The 14,477-nt window shown below is 39.3% G+C and overlaps 2 protein-coding genes across 3 annotated transcripts in view; one reads left to right on the top strand and one right to left on the bottom strand.

Annotated features, from left to right (window-relative positions):
• ctnna2 (catenin (cadherin-associated protein), alpha 2) overlaps positions 1-14,477 on the bottom strand; it is a 351,715-nt gene that overhangs the window by 121,255 nt on the left and 215,983 nt on the right. The gene's annotated exons all lie outside the window — the stretch shown is intronic.
• Positions 4,059-6,057, top strand: lrrtm1 (leucine rich repeat transmembrane neuronal 1). The gene has a single exon (XM_028596701.1). The coding sequence runs from the start codon at positions 4,110-4,112 to the stop codon at positions 5,685-5,687; it is 1,578 nt and encodes a 525-aa protein (XP_028452502.1). The 5' UTR covers positions 4,059-4,109; the 3' UTR covers positions 5,688-6,057.

Below are 14,477 nucleotides of genomic sequence, written 5' to 3'. Positions count from 1 at the left end.
ATCTGCTCACGCACAAGCAGTTTCTTCTCTCCTTCCTGTTTAGCAAATCTGTTAAATTATTACAAATGTAACATATTCTTTGTGTGAATGATGTAGGCTACAGCCAAAATTCTTTTTTTCCTGTATTGTATATACAAGTGTACCCTTAAGAAAATTTAGAATTATCTGATGCAATTGTTTTTTTATATTTTAATAATAAATGATCAAATAAATCAAACTTATGTTTTTCCTTTTTTATGTTTTATGCCATGATAACTTTGTCATATTGCTTAAAGGTGCAGTGAAAAATGATGAGTTACATATAAACATCAACTTTTAACTGAAGGCAGATGATTAATGCTAACAGAAAAAAGCAGATCCAAAAATCCAAAAAATCCATATCCTTATCAGCCTACAATCTATAATATGGATGTATCTGTTTATATGAGTATGTTCATGTGAGTGTGTCGGTAGGCATGTGTGTTTCACCCACATATACACAGACACAGACTTTCACTCACACTTGTGCTGACCTTAACTCTAAAGCAGAGAGCCAAAGCTCTTAAAGTCTTAAAAGTGATGGTCTGGATACTCTCATCTCCTGTTCGCTGTGTCAAGTCATTATAGCGCACCAAGTCATTAGCTGATGGTGTAATCATCCATTACAGCTAAGAGGGAATATAGCAAAAGTGAAGCAGAGATGATTCCATCTTCAAGATGTCCAGATCACGTAAAGGAAAATGTTCCTTTTGTTTCCTTTGGTGCTCAATATATCTTTGTCGCTGGCATACCTTCACTAAGTACTTCAATGATCATGGTGGAATAAAATATTTGGATCAGATTTGAAGACACTATAGTTTCAGGTAAAAGCCGCTTACTGAATTAAAAATGTTTATGTCCATCCAATAAGGCTTGCATATATGTAAGAGTGTTGACGTGTCCTTAAACACCAAATTAATTCTCAAAATTAAATTCACAGAACAGTGTATCAACAAAGGAAAAGTGGGGCTGAAAAACTAAAGAAAATCACATTTGAAAAAAAAATAAATGTAATACTGCAGCATAAATGTTAAGAACTTTCCTGTGAGTATTGTTAAGTCCCTAGTGGCAGTTACGGTATTTAAGGTTAAGCTGTCGAGTGCCACACAGGGCCAGAACAAAGTACAGGGCTGTTAGTTAATTGTGGTTCCTTAGTATAATTATTGTAATTAAATAGAGAGCCAAACTCCCACCTCATTTTCAGGCTTACCTATGTTCCACTAGATGCAGCAAGACAATCCATTTTGCCAGGGAACAGATTTGCTATCTGTATAAACTTGCACAACTGATGCCAGATAAAGAAGTTAACAAAGAATAAAAGGAACATGTTGAGGAAAAGAAAAAAATATTAATTGATAAGAGATGATTGTTGAGTATTGATGAGTTGAATATTGAGAGACATAGTTGTTTGTCAAACAAACAAAATACCTTTGGACCCCATTACATCTAGTAGCATTTTTTTTTTTTTTTTTTACAATGCCTAACACTCATGGAAACATTTCTGATGTGGTGCATACAACAGCATTTGCCGATACACTGGCATGAACACGGTCGTCATTACTTGCTTATGTAATCCAATAAGATATCTGCACATGTATTCAGTGATTAAAATACAGTCAACAACAAAAATCTATACCAAATCTTACACCTAATTCGACTAGGAGCATCTAAGCGGTGTTCGGGTGCAGTGACAGCAGTTGGCCCAATCACGGTCACTCTGTTGGTAAAAATGCAATGACCTCAGTGAGGAAAAAAAGATCAGATGGTAAGAAACTTGGCTGATATGAGGAATGTAAGGCGCTGTCACAGTTCATTGTCTCTGAAAATTAATGGAAGAGAAGATGACAATGCTAAGAGTGATTGTAGATAAATGCAAAACAAGGGGAGAACAGACCTTCAGAGAAGAATGTTTATGTTATAGCTTAATGCTAATATTATGTGGCAAGCAATTACATCTGTATTCAGAATGGATAGCCTAGCCATAATTGACAATGACATAGAATGCCTGGCTACAGGACAGTTTGATCAAATGAAGAATGTCATTTTTTCAGTCTTGGCTCACTGTGTTTTATACTTGGCAAGGCTAAACAATGGATATCAATAGACAGAGATTGGTTCATTACACAAAGTCCTATTTGAAATCATAAGACCTAAAATCATGACCGAATTTAAATTGTATCAACACTGAAATTAATTACTTTGTGTGTTGTGTGGAAATAGTTGATCTTGAGGGAGAATATGTAATATTAAACATAATTATACTATTTCTTCTTTTTTTGTTCTTCTATATGTGGACTCATCTGATTGGTAATATACATGCAAATGGATGTCTGTTTTATGGATGTAACTAATAAAGGACACCCTTTTGTTAATTGGATTAATGTTATTTTGCAACTCTAAAATCAGAAAACTGCTTTCTCACACCAACGTCAAAAGAGGCAGACATTATATGGCCCAATTCATTACAGTCAGTGAAGGAAGGGGGGGAGAGAAAGGGGGATAGGGAGAGAGGAAGAGAGAGAGAGAGATAGAGAGAGAGAGAGGAAGAGAGAGAGAGCGGGATAGGGAGAGAGGAAGAGAGAGAGAGAGAGAGAGACAGAGAGCGAGAGAGGAAAAGAGAGAGAGAGGAGAGAGAGAGAGCAGGAGAGTGAGAGTGAGCGAGCCAGAGAGAGAGAGAGAGACAGAGAGAGCAAGAGAGAGAGAGAGAGAGAGAGAGAGATGAGAGAGAGAGAGAAATGGGGCTTCATTAAAGCTCCTGGTTTAAGCCCAGCCCATTCTGAATATGTAAATGTCTCAGGCACAGAGAAAAACACAGCAAGAGAAAAGCAACGAGGGAAGAGGGGAGAGAGAGGAAGAGGAGGGGAGCAGCATGAAAAAGTGAGTGAGCGATCAAGGGAAAGAGAGCAAGAGAGTGAGGGAAAGAGAGCGAGCACTCTGAAGTGTGAGTGGCTTACGACACTCAGTGAACAGAAGGTGCTTCTGCATGCGCTGTCAGTGTACTGCTCTGCTGCAAGGGATTGCGCGCTCCTTTGCTTCCCACATTTACCGCCCCTGCCTGCCTACCAGCACCAGCCTTCAGCAGCCTCTTCCAGCTGGCTGAGAAAACACCCGGAGAGCAAGGGAGTGAAGGAAAACTGCAAGCCACAGGGGATGGAAGCGGCTTCTTAACCGAGATTAGCCACTGAGATGACAAGGAATACTGTTACACAAGACAACAGTGAACAGGGTTCACCTCTTTAAATCCTTTTTTTTTTTTTTTTTTGCTGCATCCGTCACTGAAAGCATGATTACCCGCTTGAATGGATTTAAACCTTACAAGTCAGTGATTGCTTCCAGAGACGGACGATAATATGTGTTGACAGATCTGCTCAAACTTAAGCAGGAAGGGGAGGAGAAAAGAGCAAGACAGATATTTAAAAAGATTTTTCCTTGGTCTTTTTTTTTTTTCTTTTTCTGGTTGTCTCTTCGTCCCTCTGATCATTGCAGCAGAGGACTGCGGAGGAGCAAAAGAGACAGAGCTCATGCATGCAGACAGAGGAACTTGCACTTCCTACCATCTAGCTGAATGCTACTTGGAATCCTTCTCTTTCTGGCTCTTTCACTTGAGGAGAACTAAGACATTGTAAGCCTGCCAAGGATCTGGTGTCCACTGAAAAGAGAGAAGGGAGGGGGGGATTTGTACCACAGTGGTGTCTTTTTTAGTTCGCACATAATTAGTGTTGGGGCACAAAGCGAGATGCTGAATGGAGATTGTCAGCTTTTGAATAGGGGTGAGTAGGAATCTTTTAAAATAAAATCGATCAATGAGGACAATTTTATTTTTTCTATCCCCTTTACTCTCTACCCACTGCTTGATATCTAACATAAGTAAAGAGCTGTGCCCGTAATCCTTTTGCATTTCCAACCAGGATTCCCTTGGCTGACAAACTAAACAAAATATAATATCACTGTCTGCAGCTAGAATACAAAAACGGAATAGAACACATTTTTTAATTGATTAAATATGATGTGATAAATATTATGTGATAGATGCTAAAACAATATCCAGAGTGGTTCAATGGACATTTTCTCAGAGACATCCCTGGATATTTATGCTAATGGATTTCCTTCTAATTGGACTGTACTTAAAGTGGCCACTGAAGAAGCCCCCTGGGTTGATACTGTGTTTATTGGGAATATGTCTAAGAACGGTTCCCTTGGTTGAGGGGGTTTGTCCAAGGCTGTGCCGCTGCGACAGCAAGCTGCTGTACTGCGAGGGGCTCAACCTCACAGACATTCCCCGCAATCTGAGCAGCGCTATGGGCCTGTCCATGAGAGAGAACAACTTGACCGAGCTGCGTGAAGGCCAACTGGTTGGTCTGTCACAGCTCACCTGGCTCTACCTAGATCACAACAACATTGACATTGTAGAGGAGGGTGCATTTGACAGGCTAAGACGGGTCAAGGAGTTAGACCTCAGCAGCAACCGCATTGAGAGTCTGCCAAATGGTACCTTTAGGCCCCTCCCAAACCTGCGTATCCTGGACCTCTCATACAACAGGCTGCAGGCACTAGAGCCTGACCTGTTCCACGGCCTTAGAAAGCTCACCAATTTACATTTGCGCTACAATGCTCTCAAATTTGTGCCAGTGCGGATTTTTCAAGACTGCCGGAGCATGCAGTTTCTAGACTTGGGATACAACCAACTGCAGAGCTTGGCACGAAACTCCTTCGCTGGCCTCTTCAAGTTGACTGAGTTGCATCTTGAGCACAATGAGCTGGTTAAAGTCAACCTAGCCCACTTTCCTCGCCTCATCTCTTTACGCACCCTGTACATGCACAACAATCGTGCCACTGTTGTTGTCAATACACTGGACTGGACATGGCATTTTTTAGAGAAGATTGACCTGTCAGCCAATGAAATCGAGTACATGGAGCCACATGTTTTTGAGAGCGCACCCAACCTCAAGGTGCTCATGCTAGACTCCAATCGGTTGACCTCTGTGGAACAGCGCATCCTAGATTCGTGGTCATCTTTGGACAGCATTACCCTGGCAGGGAATGACTGGGAGTGCAGTCGCAATGTGTGTGCCTTGGCCTCTTGGCTGAGTGCCTTCCGAGGCCAGCGTGATAATTCCCTGCTGTGTTCAAGCCCCGACACCGCACAGGGCGAGGATGTGTTGGATGCTGTCTATGCTTTTCACCTATGTGAGGATCCCCAAATGGAAGTAACTACAGCAGGCCTGTACGCCTCTACAAGGGATCTGGCCCAGGGTGGTTCTGTTTTCCAGGGCCCATTTACTCCTAACCCTTATGAGGGTGAGGGTAGCGAGGTGGTTACCAGTTCTTTCACTGTCACAGTGGGCCACGATGACCTGGAGAGCACCATGCAGATTCACAAGGTGGTGACTGGCACCATGGCACTCATCTTTTCCTTTCTCATCATTGTGCTCATGCTGTATGTGGCATGGAAGTGTTTTCCAGCTGGAATAAGACAACTTAGGCAGTGCTTCAGCAGTCAGCGCCGTAAGCAGAAGCAAAAGCAAAGCATGCAGCAGATGGCTGCAATTTCTACACCGGAGTACTATGTTGACTATAAACCTAACCACATTGAGGGAGCCCTGGTAATCATCAATGAATATGGCTCTTGCACTTGCCAACAGCAACCTTCTCGGGAATGTGAGGTGTGACCCTGATTTGTGAGTAAGTCTTTACCTGTGATTATCTGGATATACAGTAACATCACTTTTTTGGATACACTGGGGAGGGTAATATTGCGGGACAGAAGGAATAAAGGGATCTTTTTGGACACTTTTTACACAGCTTCTCACTGTGATGTCAAAGGAGTGTGCTTTACGCGACTATTTTGCGGTGGATTTACTGCTACTACTATCTACTGCTGAGTTTAGGCCACGGGGCATAAGTGGCACCTGACTCTTGGACCTGTTGATGTTCTACAGAAACACAGAGGAATACATTGTGGGCACTGAGGCTTTTCTCTCATGAGTGGATATTTGAGCTTTAATGTGTATTTTTACTTCAGGACATTTAATTATTGTTTGAAAATAAACTGGGGACACACAAAAGAAGAAAAAAAGAAAAAAAACACCATTTGTATTATGGTAAACACAATATTTGACAAGCATTTAAAATATAAAAAAATTGTTTAAGTTGGATTACAAATGTAAAAATAAAAGTCTGTGTAAAATATGTTAAAAGAAGTGCAAGTGTGGAAAAAAAAATGATACAAGATTATCTATTTCTTTTGTAAACTACAAAAAATGTTTAAATAAATGAAATGCTATTCACAGTAAAGTCATTTGTACATGAGAAGCCTGTCAGAAAGGATGGATGACAATAGACGCAGTCTTTGTGCCTGTAGACTGGAGAGCCATGTCTTTGCAGTGTGTCGAACCAAAAAAATGAAATACGAAAAAAAAGGGGCAAAGGGATACAGTAGATGCATCTCATCTCCAATGTAAAATCCATGGTGTGAATTTTAGATCTCTGTTTTAACTCATATTTGTTGTTTTAGCATTCACTGTGTTTGCTCACTATCAGTGTAGTTTTCCCCCTTCCCATTGCCTATCTGAGAATAGATTCAAATGATCTATCACATTCAATCGGATAGCATAATTCCATAATATCACATCACTACTTGTGCACCATCCAAGTAAAGAAAGCAGAGTGTCAAAGATCTAAAGCTATGCCTGTCATTGCCTCTCACTCTTTGGCTCGATGCCTCCTTTCACTGAATCAAGCACACTAAAGGCAACGATCATCAAAATCATGCATACTTCAAGATACAATTCCAAATTGTATCAGAATTATTGAAAGAATTATCCAGCAGCTTAAATGAAGATTTGCACATACAATATTCTTCACTGTGTTTCCATGTGATGTAAAATGTTTGTTGAATACAAGGCCATTTTGAGGTGTATATATATCCTTCTTCCTCTGGTGTTCATTGTGTAAATTAGTGCACTGACAGATGTTGTGTTTCCTGGGTCCTTTGACATGAACAGTATGTTGTGTGAGAAGGGGGGAAGTGAGAGTGAGATGGAGGATCACAACGACTGCAGAAAGAGGGAACAGACTGCTCTCTAGTGTGCATATTCTCATACTGTGGCTGCATTTTACCTATTGTGCACCATACTCTGCAAACCTCCACAGCTGGGGCAACGGCTTTTCTGAAAAAAATCTATTTGCCTCATTTTTGTGTTATTTTGCGATAAATTAAGATAATGTTTACAACTTGTAAGTCAGCAGGAATAAAAATGTTTCAAGAACTCACTGACAATCATTACATAACTAGTTCCAATAAGAGTAAAAAGTTATCTTCAAACTTATCAACAACACTGTAAGTGCAGTTGGTGTCCTGGTGTTCTTTGAACAATATGCAACAAGGGGTCAGAAACACAGGTAAGAATTGGTTCTTATAGGATCATAGACGGTTTGGTGAGGTTTAAATTGGTGGAAAGCCTGGGAGTATGCCCTGCCTGAGAACAAGTGCATGTGTCCCTCAGGCAATAGTGTCTCTGATTATTTTCCCCATTTATTTTATTTGACCAAGATTAATAATAAGTGGTTCTGAAATTAAATATTTTCAGCTGAAAATTGCAATGAGTGTCAAAACGGGCAATTTGGGGGAAATATTGCAGGGATTGGATAAAATTGCAAGCTCACAAAAAATAATTGATTCAATTTGAATTAATTCCTGTAATCACAAGATCGAGGAGGATCCTGAAGGGATTGACAAAGTGAGCCATGGGATATACATATCAAATTACCTTCTTTTCTCAGGTAAAATCCCACTACATCCAAATCATCGTCTTTAATATGAAGAAATGCTGGGATTTCAGTGTGTTGCACTTGAGTCAACGCATTCTCATGAACGGGAAACACGCATTTCACGTTATATAATATAAATACATGGGATAACTCCAATTTCAAACAATAAGCTAAAAGGTTTCCTTCAAAATGTTATCAAAAACTTTCAACATGGAATTCCTCAATCAGTTTTTAAAACGTTTACGTGTCTGTATATTAGTATACTAGTTTCTTCTCACAAAGGCGTTTGTCTTCACACACAGCCATGCCAAATGCCGTTGAATGATGAGTTTTAATCTGAAACTGAACTCAGCTATCTGTGACAGTAAAGCGACCCTGTATCAGTAACCAATGTCTCAGGAAGTGGCCTATGTAGGATGAAAAATAAAGGTGCAGTGTGAGCAATATACCCATTTATTTTGGCTATTAACAGGTTGATTATCCCTGGGGAACATCTGAATTAATAGTCTGCATGTAGTGCCAAGTAACAAAAGCACTAAACGTTGTGGTTAATTTTAGGGAAGACATTTTGGGGGGTGATAATGGCTTAAAGTTGCCATCTGGGATTTATGATCCATTTCTTATTTATGGTACCAAGGGCGTCCCACTTTAAGACTGAACATAGTTGTTAATCATAACGTGCCATAGCATGTGAATGCAAATGATGGCAGTATGTATGGCAGGGCATAATGATGGAGACAGATTTATTTAATTCTCTCATCTTCACACACTGTCTAAAATCTTCACCCCCTTTGAGTCCTTCACAGCCCCTTAAACATGCAACTGCCGGGTAAATTTGAGGTTGTGAAGCTTCATTTGTATAAATATTGGATGATGCCTGGCATAGAGGCCAGCACTGGCAACACTATTGATTTCATTTCACTCCTTTCTTGAACAAGCAACCAGGGCAAAAGGTGATGGGGAATGGCTCTGAATATTTTAAAGGCTTTTTAAATTACTTTAGAGTTACCTCTATCCCTATTCACCTTTACATTCTTTCTTTCTCCCTCTCTCTCTCTTTGTGTGCCCATAAAACACAGTAAATGTAGGGAAAAACATCAATTAATCTAACTGACAACAGATCAAATCTCTGCTTGACCTAAGCCTAGGGTGATAATACCCTGAGTAGATATATGTGCTCTCAGACAGCATCCATTATAAGTGCCATGATTGATGATACTAACCGTAAATCAATACAGATGAGTGGTAACCAAAATGATCATAGTGACAACAAATGTATTCATCTCTCCCTCACATTTTCAAGCATACACTGATGGATGAGTATGATATGTTTTATGTATATGTAAATCAAGAATTGATTCAGAAGATGATAAGTGGCTGACATGGTGATTTGCAACTGTTTTACATAAAACAGCTCACTGTTCAGTCATAAAAAGTGTGAAATTCAGCTTCTTTTAGAGAGCAGTTGGGCAGGCAAGCGTTACAGTTGTTCTGTACTTTGCAGAGCCGCAGCGGTCTGCTATCTGCATATGTACAATGCACATGCTAATAGGTCTGAAGCTATTGGATTGTAGCTTATGTGTGCAAAACTGAGCATGTGGCATATCTGTGCACATGCAGTTACATGTGGGGTTGTAACAAAACTGCATTATATGATCTCTAGGACTATATTGTCACAAGTGCAATGCTGAGATGAAAAGTCACAAAAGGAAGATGGATGGAAAGGTAAAGTTACTGACACAAAGAGTAAAGGTCACTACAGTGAAATGAGAAAATACAGAGAGGGTGTGCAAAAAGTGGGGCATTTCCTACATGAGGCTTGGGTCAGATCTAACGGTCAAACACAAACAATGAAGGGACACTGCAGACTCAAACTGTACAGGTAGTTGCTACTGTAGCTGAGATTCCAATAAACACAATGTCACTATCACTCAGCACGTTCTCAGAAATATAGTTTTCAGAGTGTTAAGCCTTGTTCAAACTATGCTATTGTGCCTGCATGTACAGTGCCTTCACCTGTGTATGTGTGCGTCAGTGACAAAACATCACTCTGCAGATTTCTGGGAAATAGCTTGCATCACAACCTGCAGCAAAGGGGGCCCTTAGAGATGCAAACAAATCCTTAAAAAATAAATTAACCTGGCTTCCTGTGAGGGGTATCGATTGAACAACATTCTGCCATCTCATTGGGACTTGGAATGTGCAGCATAATAAACGCTTAACACCCCCTCATAACTGGATGGAGCGCTAAATCATGGGTGGCAGCATGTACTGCAGTAGGCTGTAAGGAGCTGCTGATGACTAAGGACAATGAGTGGGTGGCTTTCCAGTGCTTCTTTTATAACAGGTAGGTTATTGGGATAAATATTCAAATCATCATCAACATTATCTTTGAATCCAAAACTTGTGACACACCATTGTATCGCTTGTTTTACATTACCTTCTCTTCCTCCTTCCAAATACTGCTGCTGTCGTTGTTATAAATGTGATATTATACAACAAGTAGATCCGACCAGGCAATCTGATTGGTCAGCTAGACATTTAGAACATGCTCTAATCAGCACAACAGCACACCCAGAGCAATTTAAGCACACCTTCACTATAAATATTAGGCTACTCCTCTATTTCCATGTCAACGTTACAGAGTTGAATCAAAAACAGTTTTTTTATTAATGAAAATAAATGTAGGAACCACAGTGGAACACACCAAAATTCTCCTACAAATTTATATAAAGGGATTTATCGGACTAAACAACTTATTTTGTACAAGGCTCTTGAATTGACCGTTACTGGAAATGTTTGGATCACATCACAGCGCTTTGTTAAAAATAGCCTGCTACATGAACAAGATTGAGCTATCAAAGCAGTTTTGGGTTTATATGTGCAGTATTTATTCAGTTTGGGAAATCACACAATCTCTACAAAGGTAACATCAACTTAAACTGACTAGAAATCGTCTGTGTTGCTTTTAATATTTTGAGAGTGAATTGCCTCACAATATGAATACAGATTAATTATATATTTTATTTTGTTGGTAACCGACTTCGGCCAAGCAGCATCACATGCCAATAATGACGTTAAATCATACCCTCTCGTGTAATATTACTTAATTACTGCACTTAATTCAACAATAGCCTTGTGAAATCCTGGTGTTTGCATAACCTACATAATCTGGAAAATAATTAAAAGAGGGCAGCAAATGGGAATTTAACTCACATATTATATACTGTATACTGAGAGACCTCCTTCTGAATAATATATTTTGATGTTTAACTAAGGAAAGCTTACCGTTTAATTGCAAACCCTCCCCTTATGAAAGTCAAACAAACTGTAAATATCTTTACTAAAACAGAAACAGGTACAATAGGCAACCTGTAGTTCTCTACACCTTCACTGCTTAATTTACACTGAATTAATAATAATCACTGAGGAATCATTATTCTTACCTACATATTGTACTGTAGGTAGAGCCACGGTGGCTGCTAAGGAAGGTGAAACTGATTAGAGAATAGGGGCAAAGTTAGCAGCTGAATATTCATTACAGTAAGTCAGAGATGGAGAGAGTAACAAAAGACTGGTGGCCATTAGTATTATCATTAGAGTGTATTTTGTAGTTAACTTTCTTGCTATTGCTCGGTTGGATTAGCCCGGGATGGAGTTTTGTCTTGCATTTAACATTAAACATCAGGGTCAGTCAGTGGGATAATACATGGCAACAGCTGGGCCTGCATCTGGGGCTCCATGTAACCCTAATAAGAGCAGATGTGGGTCATCGCCTAATATTCAGAGTATTATGGTGGCTGAACTACAAAGCTTTATCCAGGACTGGAGTCAGGATTTTTTATCCATGTATTATTGTTATTCATACCTCTACAGATAGACCCTGGTGCAAGTGATGCAATATATGATATAGGCTAAAATGTTTGCACAATTTATTTTTTACCCCTCAGACCTTGTAGGTCTTGCATGTTTTGACATATTTTTCAATCCACTTTATTCCTCATGTGTCAATAGCCCTACAAATTAGATGCCTAAAGACATGTGTTACTGTACTCCAGCATCCACACAAGGAAAAGAAGATCAATAAAATACATATATCTGCAACTGAATGAGTACTATACACGTATAGGAGACTGTACTGTGCAAAAATAATGAATAATTTAAATATTTGTTGCAGCACTGACCAGCACAATACTTAAATATGATAACGGGAATGGAAAATGATGGTAAAAGCATCAGAAAGAAACTGTAAATTAGTGTGTCCAGATAGATCAAACTACATCCATCAAGATGTTAAATATATGTGTGCCTTTGAATTTACAAAGCTAGTCAATGGAATTATAATGTTAAAGAAAAGGTATTTAATTAGATTCAAGGCACATTTTGCTTCACGTCGTTCTAATCTAGGTCAATATTCTGTGTATCTGTTTTTTGTATATCAAATTTTATACAAATAAGACATTGAATAATCTAATTATTTCCCAGGTGGCTGTAAAAAGTAATATTATGAAGTCTAAAAATAACAAAAACAAATGCAACATTTTTCATGAATTACCTTATGGAGCCTCACTTAAATATCAGCCGCATTGCCATTTGGTGGACATCATGACCTTTTCAACAACTATAAGGTAAGCAGCCCTGAACGGACATTTAGATTCACTGTGCTAGATGTGGGCACAAGCAGCTTTTGAAAGAAATCAAACAAACAAACAAAAATTTAAATGAATAAAAAATGCAGACTGGGAACAAAGCCTTTTTGTCCTCTTGGTTGAAGACTGTGTACGCCTTTACCCAGTAGACAAACATCAAGTCAGCTTATTCACAATGTATGCTAAATGAGTCATCAGGACAACTGCATGATGTTTCATTATTCATAGTCAGATCACCTCAAATAAAACTGAATCCAAAACAACACTTGGATTAAGCGTTTCAAAGGTATGGCACGGCAAGACTGCCGGAGCTTCTTTTTGAATAAACGTTAACTCAGGTTAAGTGAAGTAAAAATAGAAAGCATTTATCATTTCCCATTTATCTGATCAGTGTCAGGATGAATAAATGATATTCTACTCGGTCTCCTTGCTCCCTCTTTCTTCCCTATCTGTGAGGGTAGAGTGGCATCTCTCCAGTAGCCAATGAGATTGGCTGCATAAATGGAATTACCCCATTCTCCAAGTGTCATCTGTGCAAAGACAATGTGTTCACTGTTTACAAAACCATTGTGCTAAAATGCGTCCCTGGTGCAGGAAGTTCTTAAGATGCAATTTTGGTAAACATTCGCATTGACGCAGTGCATAGAAGTTAATCCAGCTCAGAGGCTTCACAACAAACAAAATATGGACTTACCTGTCATATTAAAAGGTAGGGCAGAAGACCAATGGATCCATAAAGAATGCCAAAAGAGAGATAGAAAGAAAAGAAAAAGCTTGTTAAAATATATACTTTTTTTACTTTCTCACATAAGAACAGGTCTATTTAAATATACTTCTGTTTAACTGTGAATAATTTTCACTCAATTAGAGACCACAAATATTTTTCAGACAATTTAAGAGTGCAACAGATTGCTGTGACATTAGATGTGCTATGGCAGAGTGCAATGGTGAGTTTGCATTGCATGGACCGGAGAGCCTGCAGAACCATAGTTAAACTGATGGCACATTTAAAGTCTAACTCGCAACAGCAATCAAAGTCGACAGTGAAAAGAGGAAGAGCAGAAAGACGAGTTTTTATTGGGAGACTGTGCTGACAAAGAGCTGACGGTGACACTGGCATCCCACTCTGCCAACCATGCAGCACAACACAACAAGGCTATACAAGTTTACAGTATAACACCTCCCCGGTTCTGTGCAATCTAACAGTTGTATGGATGTTAGGGCTTGATCACATCATTGCTGTTACTTCCTTCACATAAACTGTAACAGTGTCTGCCACTGGATACATGTGCGATTGTTGAGGGGTTTCTTTTATGACTTGCATGAGTTTCTGAAGTCTGAAATAGGCTGGATAGGTATGAATTTGAGGTATCTGTGTAAACCCTGTTGGGCACTGAAGACCTCTCCCAGGTGCCTCAATGAGTTCACGTGTACAACCAAATATATACTGAGACAGTGGTCGAAATTACCTGAGTACATTTACTTAGAGCAGGGGTCTTAAACTCAATTTACCTGGGGGCCGCTGGAGGCAGAGTCTGGATAAGGCTGGGCCGCATCAGGTTTTCCACAAGAAAAGCTTTGTTAAAAAAATTCCAATCTTCTCAAATATCTTTATTTTTATTATTTATATTCTTTTATCCCGCCACGTATATGCATCACTTTGATTTACTTTGTCAGAGAGAGACCTCATATTAACTCTCTAAGTGTCATTGACGTGTATGCATAACTATATATATATATAGCCTATTCTAGGGGGGTCCGAGGGTATACCCTCCCGGGAAAAAAAATTGAAAAATAAACCGTTAAATGGCAGTTTCTGGAGAGTTTTGTGCAAAGAAATGGAGAAATTGAGTCTTACATGATATGTGCAAAATTGCAAGGTTAAGAGCCTATACTCTGCATTGTTGTAGTATCAACAGTAGGGCATTTAGCATTTACATTACTGTTAATCAGTCATCACTTGATTACACACTGTATTACCTTGTTATGATATAAGAAGTGACCCACAATGGGCCAAACATAATGTGCCACATGAAGAGA

The sequence above is a fragment of the Perca flavescens genome, chromosome 2 (assembly GCF_004354835.1).
Source record: "Perca flavescens isolate YP-PL-M2 chromosome 2, PFLA_1.0, whole genome shotgun sequence".
Classification (NCBI taxonomy): domain Eukaryota; kingdom Metazoa; phylum Chordata; class Actinopteri; order Perciformes; family Percidae; genus Perca; species Perca flavescens.
The sequence above is the reverse complement of the archived record's forward strand: the minus strand, read 5'-3'. Positions and strand labels throughout refer to the sequence as shown.